Source organism: Sycon ciliatum, chromosome 6 (assembly GCF_964019385.1).
Source record: "Sycon ciliatum chromosome 6, ocSycCili1.1, whole genome shotgun sequence".
NCBI lineage: Eukaryota > Metazoa > Porifera > Calcarea > Leucosolenida > Sycettidae > Sycon > Sycon ciliatum.
Window position 1 is genome coordinate 3,399,097 of NC_088648.1, and position 14,559 is coordinate 3,413,655.

Below are 14,559 nucleotides of genomic sequence, written 5' to 3' on the forward strand. Positions count from 1 at the left end.
CAGGCCAACGGAACGAAAGGTGAGTATGACGTAGTACGGGTGCATGCAGGCCGGCCAGCTTAGGAAAGGTTGTAGGTAAGATTGTACGGGAGGAGGTACCTAACAATGTGAAAAAGCTGTTAGCCAGTAAGTTGTAGAACGTCAGTACCGTCGGTCAGTGTCGTGCAATGTTATCGCACGAACTGATTGTATAGAGAAACTGGTGGTGTTAGTGGACATTATAGCATAACTTGCAGTTCCTTGGTCCTTTTTCTTTTCTATAAATGTATCCTTGGTTCTCCATCCGAGTCCATTCTTGCACACCCGGTGACCCGTCCTTATCGATACGGCGAACTTGTGACTATCGTCGTGTGAAACTGCTGCTTTTTACTGCTGCTTATTGTCCATCTAAATTGTCATCATCCAAGTATTGTATTGTATTGTATTGTATTTATTTAAAAGGATTCTCCAAAAGCAAATGGATGCTTATCACGGAAGTCTCCCACATAAATATCGCAAGAAAAATGGGGAAATGGGGAGAGGAGAGTGGAAGATGAAGCATGGGAAGAAGGGAAACAAGTACCTAAATATCGAGGTATAAAAGCAGGAAAGAAATCGACGAGGGAAGAAATCACCTCTGCAGATAATAGCGGGACATTTAGATGAAAAAACCCAGCAAGGATTAATTTCAAGGAAAAAATTCTCAAACGGAAAAGTTCGGAATTCCAGTCAGAGAATATCTATGCTGAGAGTAATGAGCCTTTAGAGCAATGCGAAAATTGACAGAGGACTGAACGCAGCGGATGTGTTCTGGAAGTTTGTTCCATTCCACAGATAAACTGAAGAGAGGGGATTTAAGGAAATGGGCGCCAGAACGAGGTAAAACTATAGAGGACGGGTGACGACAACTAAGGGATACATTGAATTTGAAACGAATTAGCAAAGACGGAAACTGGTAAAAGACATGATGAAAATACAGCAAGGACAGAATCTGACGACGCCACTTCAGGGATGACCAGTCACAAGTACGATTAAGAATCTGCTTCGGGGTTTCCCACTCAGGAGGGTGCCGGGTCTTACAAAGCAGATATGAACGAGCAGCAACGGCTTGCAGTCGGTCTAACGTAAGCGAATCTGAATGGGATACGGCGAATGACCAGACAGGGACTGCGTATTCTAACAGTGGTCGTACGTAACACTTGTAGAGCAAATTCACGGTTGAAGCAGAAAGGAAATGGGCCATATGGCGCAACAGAAAAACACGACTGCGAAACTTATGGGTGATAGATTTTATATGGTCAGAAAAATTTAGTGAAGGAGTGATAGTCACGCCGAGATGACAGTGGCTATCACCTTTCTGAATAGGCACACCGTTCATTGTCAAGGGGGATGACGGGCCGGGGGCTAATGCATATTTTTGAAAGGGTAGGTGGACGCATTTACTGGTGTTAAACGTCATGGCAGTAGCTGATGACCATTGACAACACTTATCAATGTCAGTCTGGAGCAATGCATGATGGATAGGAAGTGAGGTGTTTGCTGGAGAAACAAGAATTAAATTAGAGTCATCAGCAAAAAGGGATAGGGTACTAGAAGCAGGGGCATCAGGAAAGGAGTTGATGCACAGGTTAAAAAGAAGCGGGCCGAGATGGGAACCTTGGGGTACGCCAGCGGTGATGGGCAAAGGGTCAGAAAGAGTTTGGCCAATGCGAACGCAAATACTACGATCACTGATGAAGTCCTTCACCCAAGAACAGGCAGAAAGAGAACACCAACCTGAAACAGATTGAATAACTAAATGATGACTAACTCTGTCAAAGGCCTTAGAAAAATCAAGGAACAGCTGGTCACAAGAAGACTTAGAGTCAAATGCACGCGAAACAATTGAGGTAAGCTGTACCAATTGGTCAACTGTTGACTTCTTTCGACAAAAGCCAAACTGGCTGGAACTGATAATTTTATGGCTCTCAACAAACGAGTAAAACTGACGGCTAATCATAGACTCATACAATTTGGCAACTGCATTTAACAGCGATATAGGACGGTAATTGACTGGGTGAGAAGGATTACCTTTTCCCTTGAACACAGGTACAACAACGGCAGATTTCCACTCCCTGGGCTGAGTACTGGACAGCAAGCAGCGGTTGAAAAGGGCGGAAAGAGACTGTGACGTATAGTGCTGTTTTACTGAGGCCTTTGGTTTTGCATGTTTCTTGTTCGCATAGCTTCCCCTTTAATTGATCTTGACATCTTTCAGCCGCGCAAGTTGTGTGGATTGTTGCTTTGCGTCCTTGAATCATGGTTTGACCGTATTGTCCAATGGTCTTGCCAGTATCGTCATCGACAGGAATGCACATCCGTCACCCTCCTTCACAGCTGAGACTTTCAGCTCGTGCTTGTCTTGCTTTTGCTCACCTCCCCCTCCTACGTTATCATATAACTTAGAACCTTTCAAATTGGAAGGCTGTTGGAGAGCGCATTCAAGATTTGCTAGAGCTGATTGCCAGTTAGTTATAGAACGTCAGTACCGTCGGTCAGTATCGTGCAATGTTATCGCATCAGCTGATTGTTTTGTAACTGGTAGTGTTAGTGGACATTATATCATAACTTGTAGTTCCTTGGTCCTTTTAATAATATTCATACTTTCTGTGAATAATAATATTCATACTTTAAGGCGAATGGAAAAGTGAAACATCTGAAGAAAAAATTGACTGTCACCACCAGGAATCGAACCAGGATAATAATAATTGTACAAAGGAAAAGGAAATATGGATACGAGTTAAGAGTAACTCTCCACCACTGTAACTAGATACTATATACAGTCAGAAAATGCAACAACTAGGCACAAAACTGACAGAGTACTGAGACATTCGACGTCCTGACACCTAGGTTCAACACATCTCCGTAGCGCTAACCGACAGCCTTCCAACTTGGAAGGTTCCAGGTTATGGAAAGCCCAAAGAGGGGAAGGCAAGCGCAACGAAAATGAGCACAAGCTACAGTCCCAATGGAACAAAGAATGTCGATTGTTACTGGACTATGACGAGACCAGTGGGATATTTGGCAAAGCGGTCTAACTACAATTCGAAGCAGCAAAGCAGCGCACCACCCAACCTGGTTGGATCATAAATATCAAAGATAAGTGAAGAAGGAGAAGCTTTGCGAAAACGAATTGTACAAGCCGAAAGCCAAACTCCTACAGTACTCCTCATGTATGACATTGTGATGGACTAGTTGACTACAAAACAAGTTGTTTCACACAACGTACGTTTCGCCATATGGTTCGCGACGGCTCATCAGGTGTGCAATTTGAAACTTGGATGTTGAGCCAATAATAAATGTAGAAAGGAAAAGGAAAAATGGATACGAGTTAAGAGCAACTCTCCATCTCTGTAACCAGATACTGTAATTATACAGTCAGAAAGTGCGATAACTAGGCACAAAACTGACAGGGTACTGAGACATTCGACGATGTATTGAAGCTAGGTGTCAGGACGTTGAATATCTCAGTACTCTGTCAGTTTTGTGCCTAGTTGTTGCACTTTCTGACTGTATAAAATTGTAGTATCTGGTTACAGTGATGGAGAGTTACTCTTAACTCTTATCCATATTTCCTTCTCTTTTGTACATTTATTATTGGCGCAACATTCGAGTTTCAGATAATAATGATAATAATTTTTTTAAACGAAGGTAAGTTTTAGGTCGCAAGTTTCCACGAAACACACATCCAGTCACAATAAGGCACTTGTCAAAAGTATCCGAACGTTTTCGGTCCCTTCTCATCAAGGATTATACAGGGAATGGCTCAAGTAGGAAAGACTAAAACTTATATAGCGTAAAGATAATGAGATAACAACACTTTTCGTAAGCCAAAAAATACACAAGCCCACATGTCCAGTACGTCCCATCGTTTCCATGACGGCTTCACCCCAATATTCTATTTCCAAATGGCTGTGTATTTACTTACAACCAGTGCAGGACCACTACTGCAAGCGCACTGTAAAAGACAGTTTTGATTTCGTCGAGAAGCTCCGCAACAAGCCTGTACCACCCAACGCACACATGTGTTCGTTTGACGTCGTCAGTTTATTTACTAATGTGCCGATTGAAGAAACTGTCGACATCTGCATGGATGTTTTGTACCGTAATGATGACATTGACACTCCTTGGATATCTGAAAGTGCGTTTAGACGGTTGTTGTTGCTGGTCACAACTGGTGTTGAGTTTTCGTTCAACAATGTCATGTACAAACAAGTCGATGGTGTTGCGATGGGTTCGCCTCTTGGTCCGTTATTGGCAAACGTGTTTGTCGGTTACTGTGAGTCGAAAATTGATGATTCATTGTGGCCTGACCTGTATGTACGTTTCGTGGACGACTCATTCACATATTTTGATAATGAGGAGCGTAGTAACGAGTTTCTTGACGTGTTAAATAGTATTCACCCTGCCCTTTGTTTTACATGTGAGCATGAACAGTCCAACAAATTGTCATTTCTAGATGTGCTTGTGGAAAAAAACGAGTACTGACGTTCTGACAACCGTTTATCGAAAGCCGACGTTTACTGGTCAGTACATTGTATATGACTCTTATTGTTCGTCTCAATATAAAGTAAACTTAGTGCGTAACCTTGTATATCGTGCGAAGCGTATTTGTTCGTCCTGCAAGCTATAAGTATAAAATAAAATAGAATATGCATACAACATGTCTGGTCAGTCCTGTTAGGTGGGGCGGGCTCCACGCCATGCCTGTCGGTCTGCTGCCATTGTGCGGACTGCGTCATCATCCAGCGGCTGGTGGAGGGTAAGTCCATGCCATGATAACAGTCCCGTCTGCAAGACCGTTACTAAAGTTACCAAATGTCGGTTCAGCTAGTTTTATTGATTGCGGTTATCAAGTTATTGTCTCCTCGCCGTGTGTGTAATAATATTATAATAATTTTTTTAAAGAAGTGCGTCCCACTCACCTGTGTGGATTTAGAGGAAGTGTGAGTTACGAAGTCTGAAGAAGATGTTGAACGGTCTCCGCTGGGATGCCGACTACACCATAGCTTAGTGGTTAGAGCATCGCTAGCCTCAAGTGAGGGTCCCTGGTTAGAGTCCTGTTGGTGACAGTCAATTTTTATTCAAACTTTTCCCGTTGGCGCCTTTCCTTGAAACCAGTAAACAAATTGTGTGTTTCTCTCTGTTTGTTTACCTACCAAAATATTTAAGATTCTTACTTGTACAGTAAAACCTGTACTGGCGACCACTCGGATATGGCGACCACTCGACCATGCGGGCCACTTTTCCTTGTCACAGACGCATTCCTTTAGGTCTTTTGCCAAATAAGACACGCAGTGACTTGGCGGGGCATGGCATGCGTACTGAATGCGTGACCCGGGCACACCATACATGCAGTGCATTACGAGTCACGCGCGAGCTCTTGTTCCTGAACAGCAACGATCAATCACCGCGTTTGGCGTGTACTCACCCACGCGTCGAGTAAATAGTGACTTTCTTTTTTTGGTTTGGCTTGTGTCTTTCAAAAACTATGTTTCTTCCAGCAATCGTGATCGCGATCGACATTCTAGAATAAAATAATGAGGACGGTCACTGGATTTTCTCTTCCTAGTTCTTTTAAGGGGTTTAGTTTTGTTTTCTAGAACATCTCTCCAGATTTTTTAGCCATGGGAAAGGCGATCACTGCTGCGCTCCGCAGTGCAACAGCGACCGAAGTTCAGACAAAATACTTTGTAACATGTCTTCCCTGCTAGCAAGGAATCGAAAACTGGAGAAGCTAAGAGCATGAGCAGTGACGAGTTGGACACAAGAAAGTCTTGGATTGCCGCCATTCGTCGAGATGAGCGGAATGGCTACGGGTACCATCATGTTATACAATATAGTGGTGTGTTCTACCCATTTCACTGATGAATACTATAGTCGCTATCGACGATATCCAAGTGGAGTTCAGCCTGGAGATTTAGCTCGGTTTGAAGAGTCTGACATTCAGTACTACACTGGTTTTCCTTTGCTTGCTGCGTTTGCCGGATGCATGTATTCAATTTCTTCACCTGGATTATAAGAGCGTCTTTCCTTTCGCAGTAGACCAGTGGATGCCGATTCCAGGAAAAGGAAACCCGGTGATGAACGGAAGATTAAGTTAATTGGCTTGGAGAGCTTTTTCATTACCATCGTTAGTCTTCGCCACGGCACACATACCAATCTCGCCGCGTCCTTCCCAAGTGGCAGAACGATTGCTGGATGTTTTCAAAAAGCTGCATCCTACAACATTCATGATCATAGATGCTACAGTGCTGAAATGTAATATCGCTTCCAGTCTGTCTGCGCAGTCGCAACTCTACAGCTCATATAAGACGCATTTACGTTACTATCTTGACGAGCCTCATCCGTATGACCCCAGATGGTGGTGCGGCGCTTACCTCCAAGTCATTTACGGGATCCACCAGTGATCACGAGCTCACAATCAGAAGCCACTACTTAGATCTTCTGCCAGTAGCCGGCTATGGGACTTTGATTATGGCAGACCAAGGATTTGACATCCGGGATCTCTTGATACCACATGGCGTAAAGTTGAACATTCCCCGTTCAAGCGATCAAGCAACAGATGGCCTTAGAAGATGTCCAGAAAAAGCAACAAATTGCCACGTTACGAATTCCTGTTGAGTGTCTGATGGAGCGAATCAGGGAGTTCTCTATCTTTTCAAAGATCGTTCTAACAATTCTTTTCCCTATCATCATTCAGATATAGATTGTTCGCTGCCTGCTCACAGTATTCCGGGCTCCTTTACTTGCTGAAGCAAATTATGTTTTCAATGCCAACTGTTGCTAGCATTGCATGGCGAATTGATCTTCAGCAACACGAATTTTGTCATGCCTGAACAATCATGCACAATACGGAGCAGCTAATGACTTAGTGGGTATAAATGTGGATAGTATGATATACTGTGATTTAGATTGCAATATTTGCAAAAGTGCAATGAATAATAATACCCCTCTTGATTAATATTAGTGCTTGCGGTTTATCAATTTCCATGGTCACAACAGACCTACAAGGGCGAATATAAAAGTATCTTTGCAACCATACAATAGGTCCTTTGGTAGAGCAGAGCTGGACCCAGTTTCAGGAAAACTAGGACGAAATGTAGCTGCTAGAGGGACGATATGCTCATTGCGTCGCTATGGGCTTCCACGAGCTCAACGTCACCAATGCTCTGAGCGGTTTTCCGCTTTCCTTGCCGATGCCTGCCGCCAAATATATCTGGAGTGCACAGTATTGGATCGATGTGATAGAACCAGGCCCTGAACAGATGGAGAAAGTTAGAATGTAAAACATGTATCGATAAAATGTACTTTTTCTTGTGCGAAATGTTGAAGACTGCATCCTGAAGTGGTACTTACCGATCGAGCAAATCACCCCGTTTCCTGGAAACTCCGGCCCCTCTAGCTCGCAGGTAAGTCTTCAACTGGTTGATTGTCCATTTTTCAAAGGACTCGTTGTCCAAAGGCATCAAAAACCGAGCTTTGGGATCGCTAATTCAACTTGATTCTCCCTTGCAGGACTACTATCAACATTCCCTTCATCGCAACGTACCGCCGCAAGAGATGAAGTGCTCGGCTCATTGACCGCTTCATCAGCCATGTATCAAACATATCACAAAGGTCCAGCAAGACCTAAATGCAAAAAAACCCTTTCTACATATCGGACAGCAATGAAGAAGCGAGAAGAAAACAGAATCCTTCGCTGTCAGTTTTTTTTTCGATCCAGGAGAGTCCCGTTTTTTCTGGCCGCCTGGGTGAGTACACGCCAAACGCGGTAATTGATCGTTGCGGTTCCAGAACAAGAGCTCGCGCTGGGAGGAATGCACTGCATGTATCGCGTGCCTGGGTCACGCATTCAGTACGCATGCCATGCCCCGCCAAGTCACTGCGTGTCTTATTTGGCAAAAGACCTATTCAAAACAGCTCGGATAAGGCGACCACTCGCTTAACGCGACCGACGACCACCCACCCGCGACTACTTTGCAACCTGCTAGTGCATGTAAATGTACGCATTGCACGATGCACCATGCATGGTAGTTCTACACATCAGCACAGAAAGTGTAGATGTGCATGGTGCATGCACAACACTAAGACAGGTCTGAGGACCACAGGCACATGAGTCGTGCTAGAGTAGCATAGGTGTGTGCAGTGTGATACACTGTTCAAAATGATCATGTATTAGGAAGTGGACATGGTCACGTGATCCACTGAACCTGGATAAGAAGACCACCTGGCCAAGTCGGCCACTTTTTCTCGTCCCTAGCTTGAGTGGTCACCTTAGACAGGTTTCACTGTATACTAGTATTATGATACATGGCCCCACCTTTGCTTGCTGGATGCTAGCCCGGTGGGTGTCAATCTCCGGCCTTCGACCGAGTGCTGATGGTTTGACTTCCTACCATCGAGTAGTACAGTACCTACTACTCAATGCATGCATGCATGCACCTCACGGAATACCGCTGCATGTCGTTTCCACCTCCCAGAGGCCTTCGGTACCGGAATGACTCGGCACGAGCCACGGAATGAACTCGCACCAAAACTGCCCCTCACGTGAACAGATCACCATGGGTACTCACGGCATGGCACTCACGGTACCGTAGTGGAAATCGGCCCTAATGGCAGGTTTGACTGTATCAGAACGACCTAGGCTACGACGCAGTTCTTCCCCTCACCCTAGTACTGCACTTGGCAGCATTCTTCCGATTTGGGAGCCTCACAATTTCTGTGGGACTTGACATATTGCTGGAATGCCACCCTCCTCGTATTCACATGCTCCTCACATATGCCCTCGAACCCGAGAGACCTTTATTATTCTTTATTTCCACGATGGGCCATGGCCAACAAGGAAGTATGTGTGTGATGTTCTCAATGTGTAAGTCCTCATGTGTCGTACGGCATATGGCTGCTCTGTAATTGGTTGTGCAAGGTTATGCCGTTGTAGGTGAACGGGAGCGCGGATGTACTTGATTTTGTCGGCAAGAGTAACCTGTCGTAAGAGTTGCCGGGAGACTAATGTGGGAAGTTGGAGACGGTGAAGAAGTGAGCTGTGATGGACTGGTGCAAAAAGGGGATCCGCAAGCAGATACGGGCTGCTCGTGGCTGAACGCGTTCTAATTGGTCCTTCTGTGTGCGGATGGTGTTGGATAATACGAGACTGCCATACTCTATAACCGGGCGAATGTAGGCGGTGTAGATTACAAGCAGACTGGGGGTGTTAAGTTGGCCTCGTGTTTTACGAAGTTGGTGAAGGAGTTTTTTGGATTTGTTTATTTTGTGCGTGACATGTGAGTTTCATTGGTGACAGTGTTCGTTGACTTGCTTTAGGGTGTGTCGTTAAGAGTGATGTTGAGTTGGTGGTTTGGTGTGAACGACAAGGTAACGGTCTTTGTAGCATTGACGAGGAGGGGCCATCTCCGCAGCCAGGCTGCGGCAGCTAAAACGGCCGACTGCAGGGACAACTCTGAAGTCAAACGGCCCTGGTGTGTTGCGATGAGCGCAGCGTCATCTGCATATTGGCTGCACTTTGTGTTGGAATTGGTGCAGGCAGAGGGCAGGTCAATGGTGTAGACCAAGAAAAGCAGGGGCCTAGAACGGATCCCTGGGGCACCCCTGCTAAATCAGGTTTTCCAAGGGATTGCCAAAATGACAGCCAGAGAAAACCTATGATAATGCATACAACCGTAGTTAAAATCTTTGACTTTCAATGCTTTTTTTCTCAACTTCATGCAGCTTTCAGGATGTCATTACCTTGCACTGGCAATTCGGATGAAGCTGTAGCATTCGAAGTCTTCCTCAACTACACTATCACCACGTACCCCTACACCATCGACAACATCAAAGCAAATCTGAGCTTCCCAGAGTGCCATGCTCACCAGCGCAACTTGACCGGTGGTCATGTGACTAAGGGTAGCACGGTGGTGTCCATGGTAAAAATCTGTGCACGTAAGTCTATCTGCACTAGTTGTTCTTGCCTCGGGCTCAGGTAGATATCCGTGTCAAAGTACTGTCGTGGCCACGGAACTCCAGTCGAATTACCGGGGCCGGCATCCTCAGACTCAGCGCATGCTGAACGGTACGATCATACTGTGGGCATGTTAATCCGATGCGACCAGCGCGCTGCAGCGCACAAATGAATGTGTGCAGATCAACGGTATGCTTACTCACGGCAGTATGGCCAGTGCCCTGGAGCCGCTAGACGTGCGACCAGATTTCCATGCCCACGAGAGTACGATAGGTTTCTTTGGACTGGCATGCCAACCCCAACTCAATCCTAACACCACCTAGGGGCACACATGTGGGCTCCCATCGACAAACCCGCTCCCATAAACACGCACACATACGCATATGGTCCTCGCAATCTGAGAATTAGCGAGATCAGCAGATTGCGCTGCACAATCTGAGAATTCTCAGATTGCCTGCCAGGGGCATACGCAGGATCCAGAATGAGGGGATTGGGGGGGGGGGGGGGGAGCTACAACCTTTTTCTTCCAAAGAACCGAACGAGAGAGCTTGGAAGCTCAGGGCCCTACGCTATGCTTTTTTGCCTTGATAACCTAGACAAAAAAAGCATAGGGATGTTATAAATTCGTATAAGTTTCTACTTTTTGTTTTTGGACATAAACCTGGGATTCGAACCCGCACTATCGCCCTGCATGCATCCCTCGATACACTTCGCATACATACTAATTCTTCCAAGTTGCTTCACGTTATGATCTTGTATTTGAAAGCCCTATTTGAATATGCATTGTGGCCAGCCATGTGACGCCGTCTTTGATTGTACGGTACGGTACGGGATAGGCACGGGACAGGTATGGTCAAGGGTAATACGACACCGTCTACCGCCTTGATGACGGCAAAAAAAGAAAAAGGATGTTATAAATTTTTTGAATTCTCCTATTTTTTTAGGCAATACCTGGGATTCGAACCCGCAATATTGCCCTACATGCATTCCCCCATACACTTCGCATTCATACTCATTCTTCTAAGTTGCTTCACGTTATGATCTTGCGTTTGAAAGCCCTATTTGAATATTGCGGCCAGCTGTATGTGGCCAACTGTGTTTGACGGTACGGTACGGTACGGGACAGATACGGGATAGCGCCAGGCGTGACACAAACACACAAACAAACACCAAATTAAAGCTGTGTGGACCCTGGCTAGCGCCAGACGTTACTGAAGTAACGTCTTCTGCATAGCTACGGGAATAAAGCCTTATTCCTGTGCATGTGATGCATGGATGGTTGATATCTTGATTTTTAGTGCGATATTTACCATGATTTACCAAGTCGAGGGAAAATGTAGGACTTTCTCTGTAGGATGGAGTAACCACGAGGCCTTGAAGTACCCGATCCCAAACATGCCCCTCCCTTTGGAGGACAAAATGTACTTCCTCTGTAAGCTGGATCAAGAGTATACAGTCAACTTCGCCAATAACGACATTCGGCGGGGCATCAGAAAAGTGTCCTTATTCGCGAAGTGTCCCTATAACCGAAGTCCCATTTGAATGTATGTAAACCCATATGTTGTATAGTATGACATGCATGTCAAAATCAAGCTCTTTTCTTGCTCTATGTCAATGTGTACTTTATTTTCATATTGCAGCTGAAAGGAATTAACAATTCAATATGCAAGGGAAATCAATTGAAAAATATGCCTTTTTGAGCCATCTACAGGGCCAGGGACATGTACATGTATGCTGATTACTGTACAATCATGTACAACTACATGTACATTGTATACATATAGGTGTGCTGGTAAATCCAACATTTTTGAAGCCAACATAAAATAGGAAGAAAAAGCCCCCCCCCCCCTTTGGCTGCATTTTCTTGCATGTGTGCCTTAATAATTATTAATAATATCCATCACCATAGGTTCTGGTACTTCTGCATGACAGGTACATGTACTTGACTGACAGGTACTTGAAATAGCTGTCAAAAGCCCAGAAAGTCGTTATTCAAGCAGTGAATATGACCTCGGGGCACTAAGGGACCATCGCAAAAGTTCGCAGAAGCCCCCGAAACGAAGACCGTGAGTTTCGGGCCTGACCCCCCTCCCTCCCCCCTCAAACGAAACGACATTCACAATATGGGCTTCATTATTTCACTTGGATGCTGCACACATAATAATTATTATAATAATTATACTACACAGCAGGGGTTCATAAACCCTATCATATCATCGGCCTATGAACCCCTGCTACTAGTGCTAGTACTACTAGCAAGAGTCCATAAACCACGCGTTTTATGGACTCTTGGTACTAGACTACACACAGTGTACAGGCAGCCAGCTACGCGACACGCGCATGACTACGCGTCCTGACAAGCGATCTACGCCGGCTGTGATGGCATGCTAAGGCCACACCAAGTTATTTCATTGTTTCTCGTCACCTGAAAATCTCAAAAGGAACGCGGGCGGGCGGAAAAAAAACAAAATAGGGTTTGAAAAACAAAAACTGCTATTTACACTACAAAGGCCCAATTTATGACCTAAAATCAGACTATACACCACGCGTGACAGTTTACAAGTTTACCGATGCCCGGAACACTGTCAGTCCAAAACGGTGCACTGTCATGTCATGCACTGTCTTGACTTGTACCGGAACTGTGTGTAGCAAAGAAGACGACCAGGTCGTGTGGTGGTGTGGTACTTGAACTACCGGTATGCGTACATACACGGTGCAAAAGTCGTCCTTCGGTTCGTGGACTAGCACTGCACTCCAGATTTGACGCCGCGCGTACTTTTACAACGCCTTTTTATGCGTGTTAATTACCGGGACGCGAGATTTTTTTTGGTCCAATCCTCAAGAAAGGTACGCGCGCGGTGACGAGAAACAATGAAAAAACTTGGTGTGGCCTAATCTATATCAGCTCCTACATGTCGTCAATACTTTTTTGAATTGAAGCCCGGTTTGCGATTTTCGACACGACTCCCTCCCCCCCAAACGTATGCTCTTCGTTTCAGGGGCTTCTGCGAACTTTTGCGATGGTCCCTAAAAGCATGTCGCTATACGCGAATTGTCGTTATTCAGATAGTCGTTATATCCGAAGCTAAATGTATACAGTTAGATGGGACTTTGCTCTGGGCATGGAAATTCGGTCATTATTCGCGAATTGTCGTTATATCCTCAGTCGTTATTAGCGAAGTTGACTGTACTACTCTTGCTAGATCATACAAAGGAAAACGTTTTCAATTATATACTTTGAAGCACTGGTAACAACTTACGATACTTCATATATTGAATGGACAAGAAGGCAAAACTACCATTACAACTTCTGGCAGGAGTAAATCAACTCCCAGTTGTCGCAATATGTGCGAATGCCGGACTGTTAATATTTGAATACATGTTACGAGTGCAATTTGAATTAACAGTATTTACAATTTGTCTTTACGTCGCACTCTTACCTAAGGTATATCCCAGGAGCGATAGGGTCCAGGTCTGCTGCCCATAGCGAAGTTCTAGGTATAGTAAGTATTTGTAGTAAGGTAGCTTGACACATGACTAGCTAGCTTCGCTCTATAATCTTGTTCTGAAACGAATTGCATGTGTGGAAATATATCTCTTCGATCGAACTGTCGATTTATTTGAACTGCATTTTTCTAAGCACTCGCAGACTCCATTGCAGCCATTCACACATTATAGGGTACCTCACTTCAAACTCTCCAACTAGGGTCTCTTCACTGCATACGTTCACTTCCAAAAAAAACAAATAATATTAGATATAAATGGAATGCACCAAATTTTCGGGCATGGCCCATCTTCAGGGTGAAAAAAAACCATTCAACGTTGAATGGTTTTTTTCACCCTGAAGATGGGCCATGCCCGAAAATTTGGTGCATTCCATTTATATCTAATATTATTTGTTTTTTTTGGAAGTGAACGTATGCAGCGAAGAGACCGTAGTTGGAGAGTTTGAAGTGAGGTACCCTATAATGCATTTTTCTGATTTATTTATTTTCCTTTTTTGCATGCACGCACTGGCAGCGCTCCAGGCCAGTGCAGCCGCAGCCATACGCGATCGCGGGATCGCTACGCGTATACGATGCACTTCACAAACTGGCTGGGTTTTGCACGCAGCCAAATCATGATAATCTATTTTGGTTTCACATTTTTGCACACAGTACGCTGGCACGGCATGCGTACGCTGCCGTGCGAGCGAATCCTTTTTCGGAGCGCTCTGTTGTAGTGCTTCGTGTCCTTCTTTCGGTAGTTTTCTCTCTCCAAGCAATGTTCTTTATGTGGTGAAAGAAGTGACAACGAACCAGGTCTCTCTCCCATCTTGAAGTTGTCACGGAAGCTGCTGGCCAGCTGTCCGCGACAGTGTGTGCATGATTGTACAAGTATAAAGTGAAGTGTTTTACCACACCAGTAGCTTATATACTCTTGTTTCTTGGTATGGAGAAATAGAATCAGGTAATAGAGGAATCAAGTACAACGGGTGGTGGTAGCTTCACAAACAAGATAGTAGCAGAGTGCTGCCACCTGTCAGTTTGCAAAAATCAGAAGCAGTGTCTGAGATGCTCAATGGCAGGGAGTCGAAGGGG

General features: G+C 45.0%; 1 protein-coding gene across 1 annotated transcript in view; it reads left to right on the top strand.

Moving 5' to 3' along the window:
• LOC135819178 (hepatocyte growth factor receptor-like) overlaps window positions 1-14,559 on the top strand; it is a 207,131-nt gene that overhangs the window by 53,148 nt on the left and 139,424 nt on the right. Inside the window, exon 4 of the mRNA XM_065332339.1 lies at window positions 9,748-9,960. Coding sequence (XP_065188411.1) covers window positions 9,748-9,960 — 213 coding nt within the window. The remainder of the gene's footprint in view (window positions 1-9,747; window positions 9,961-14,559) is intronic.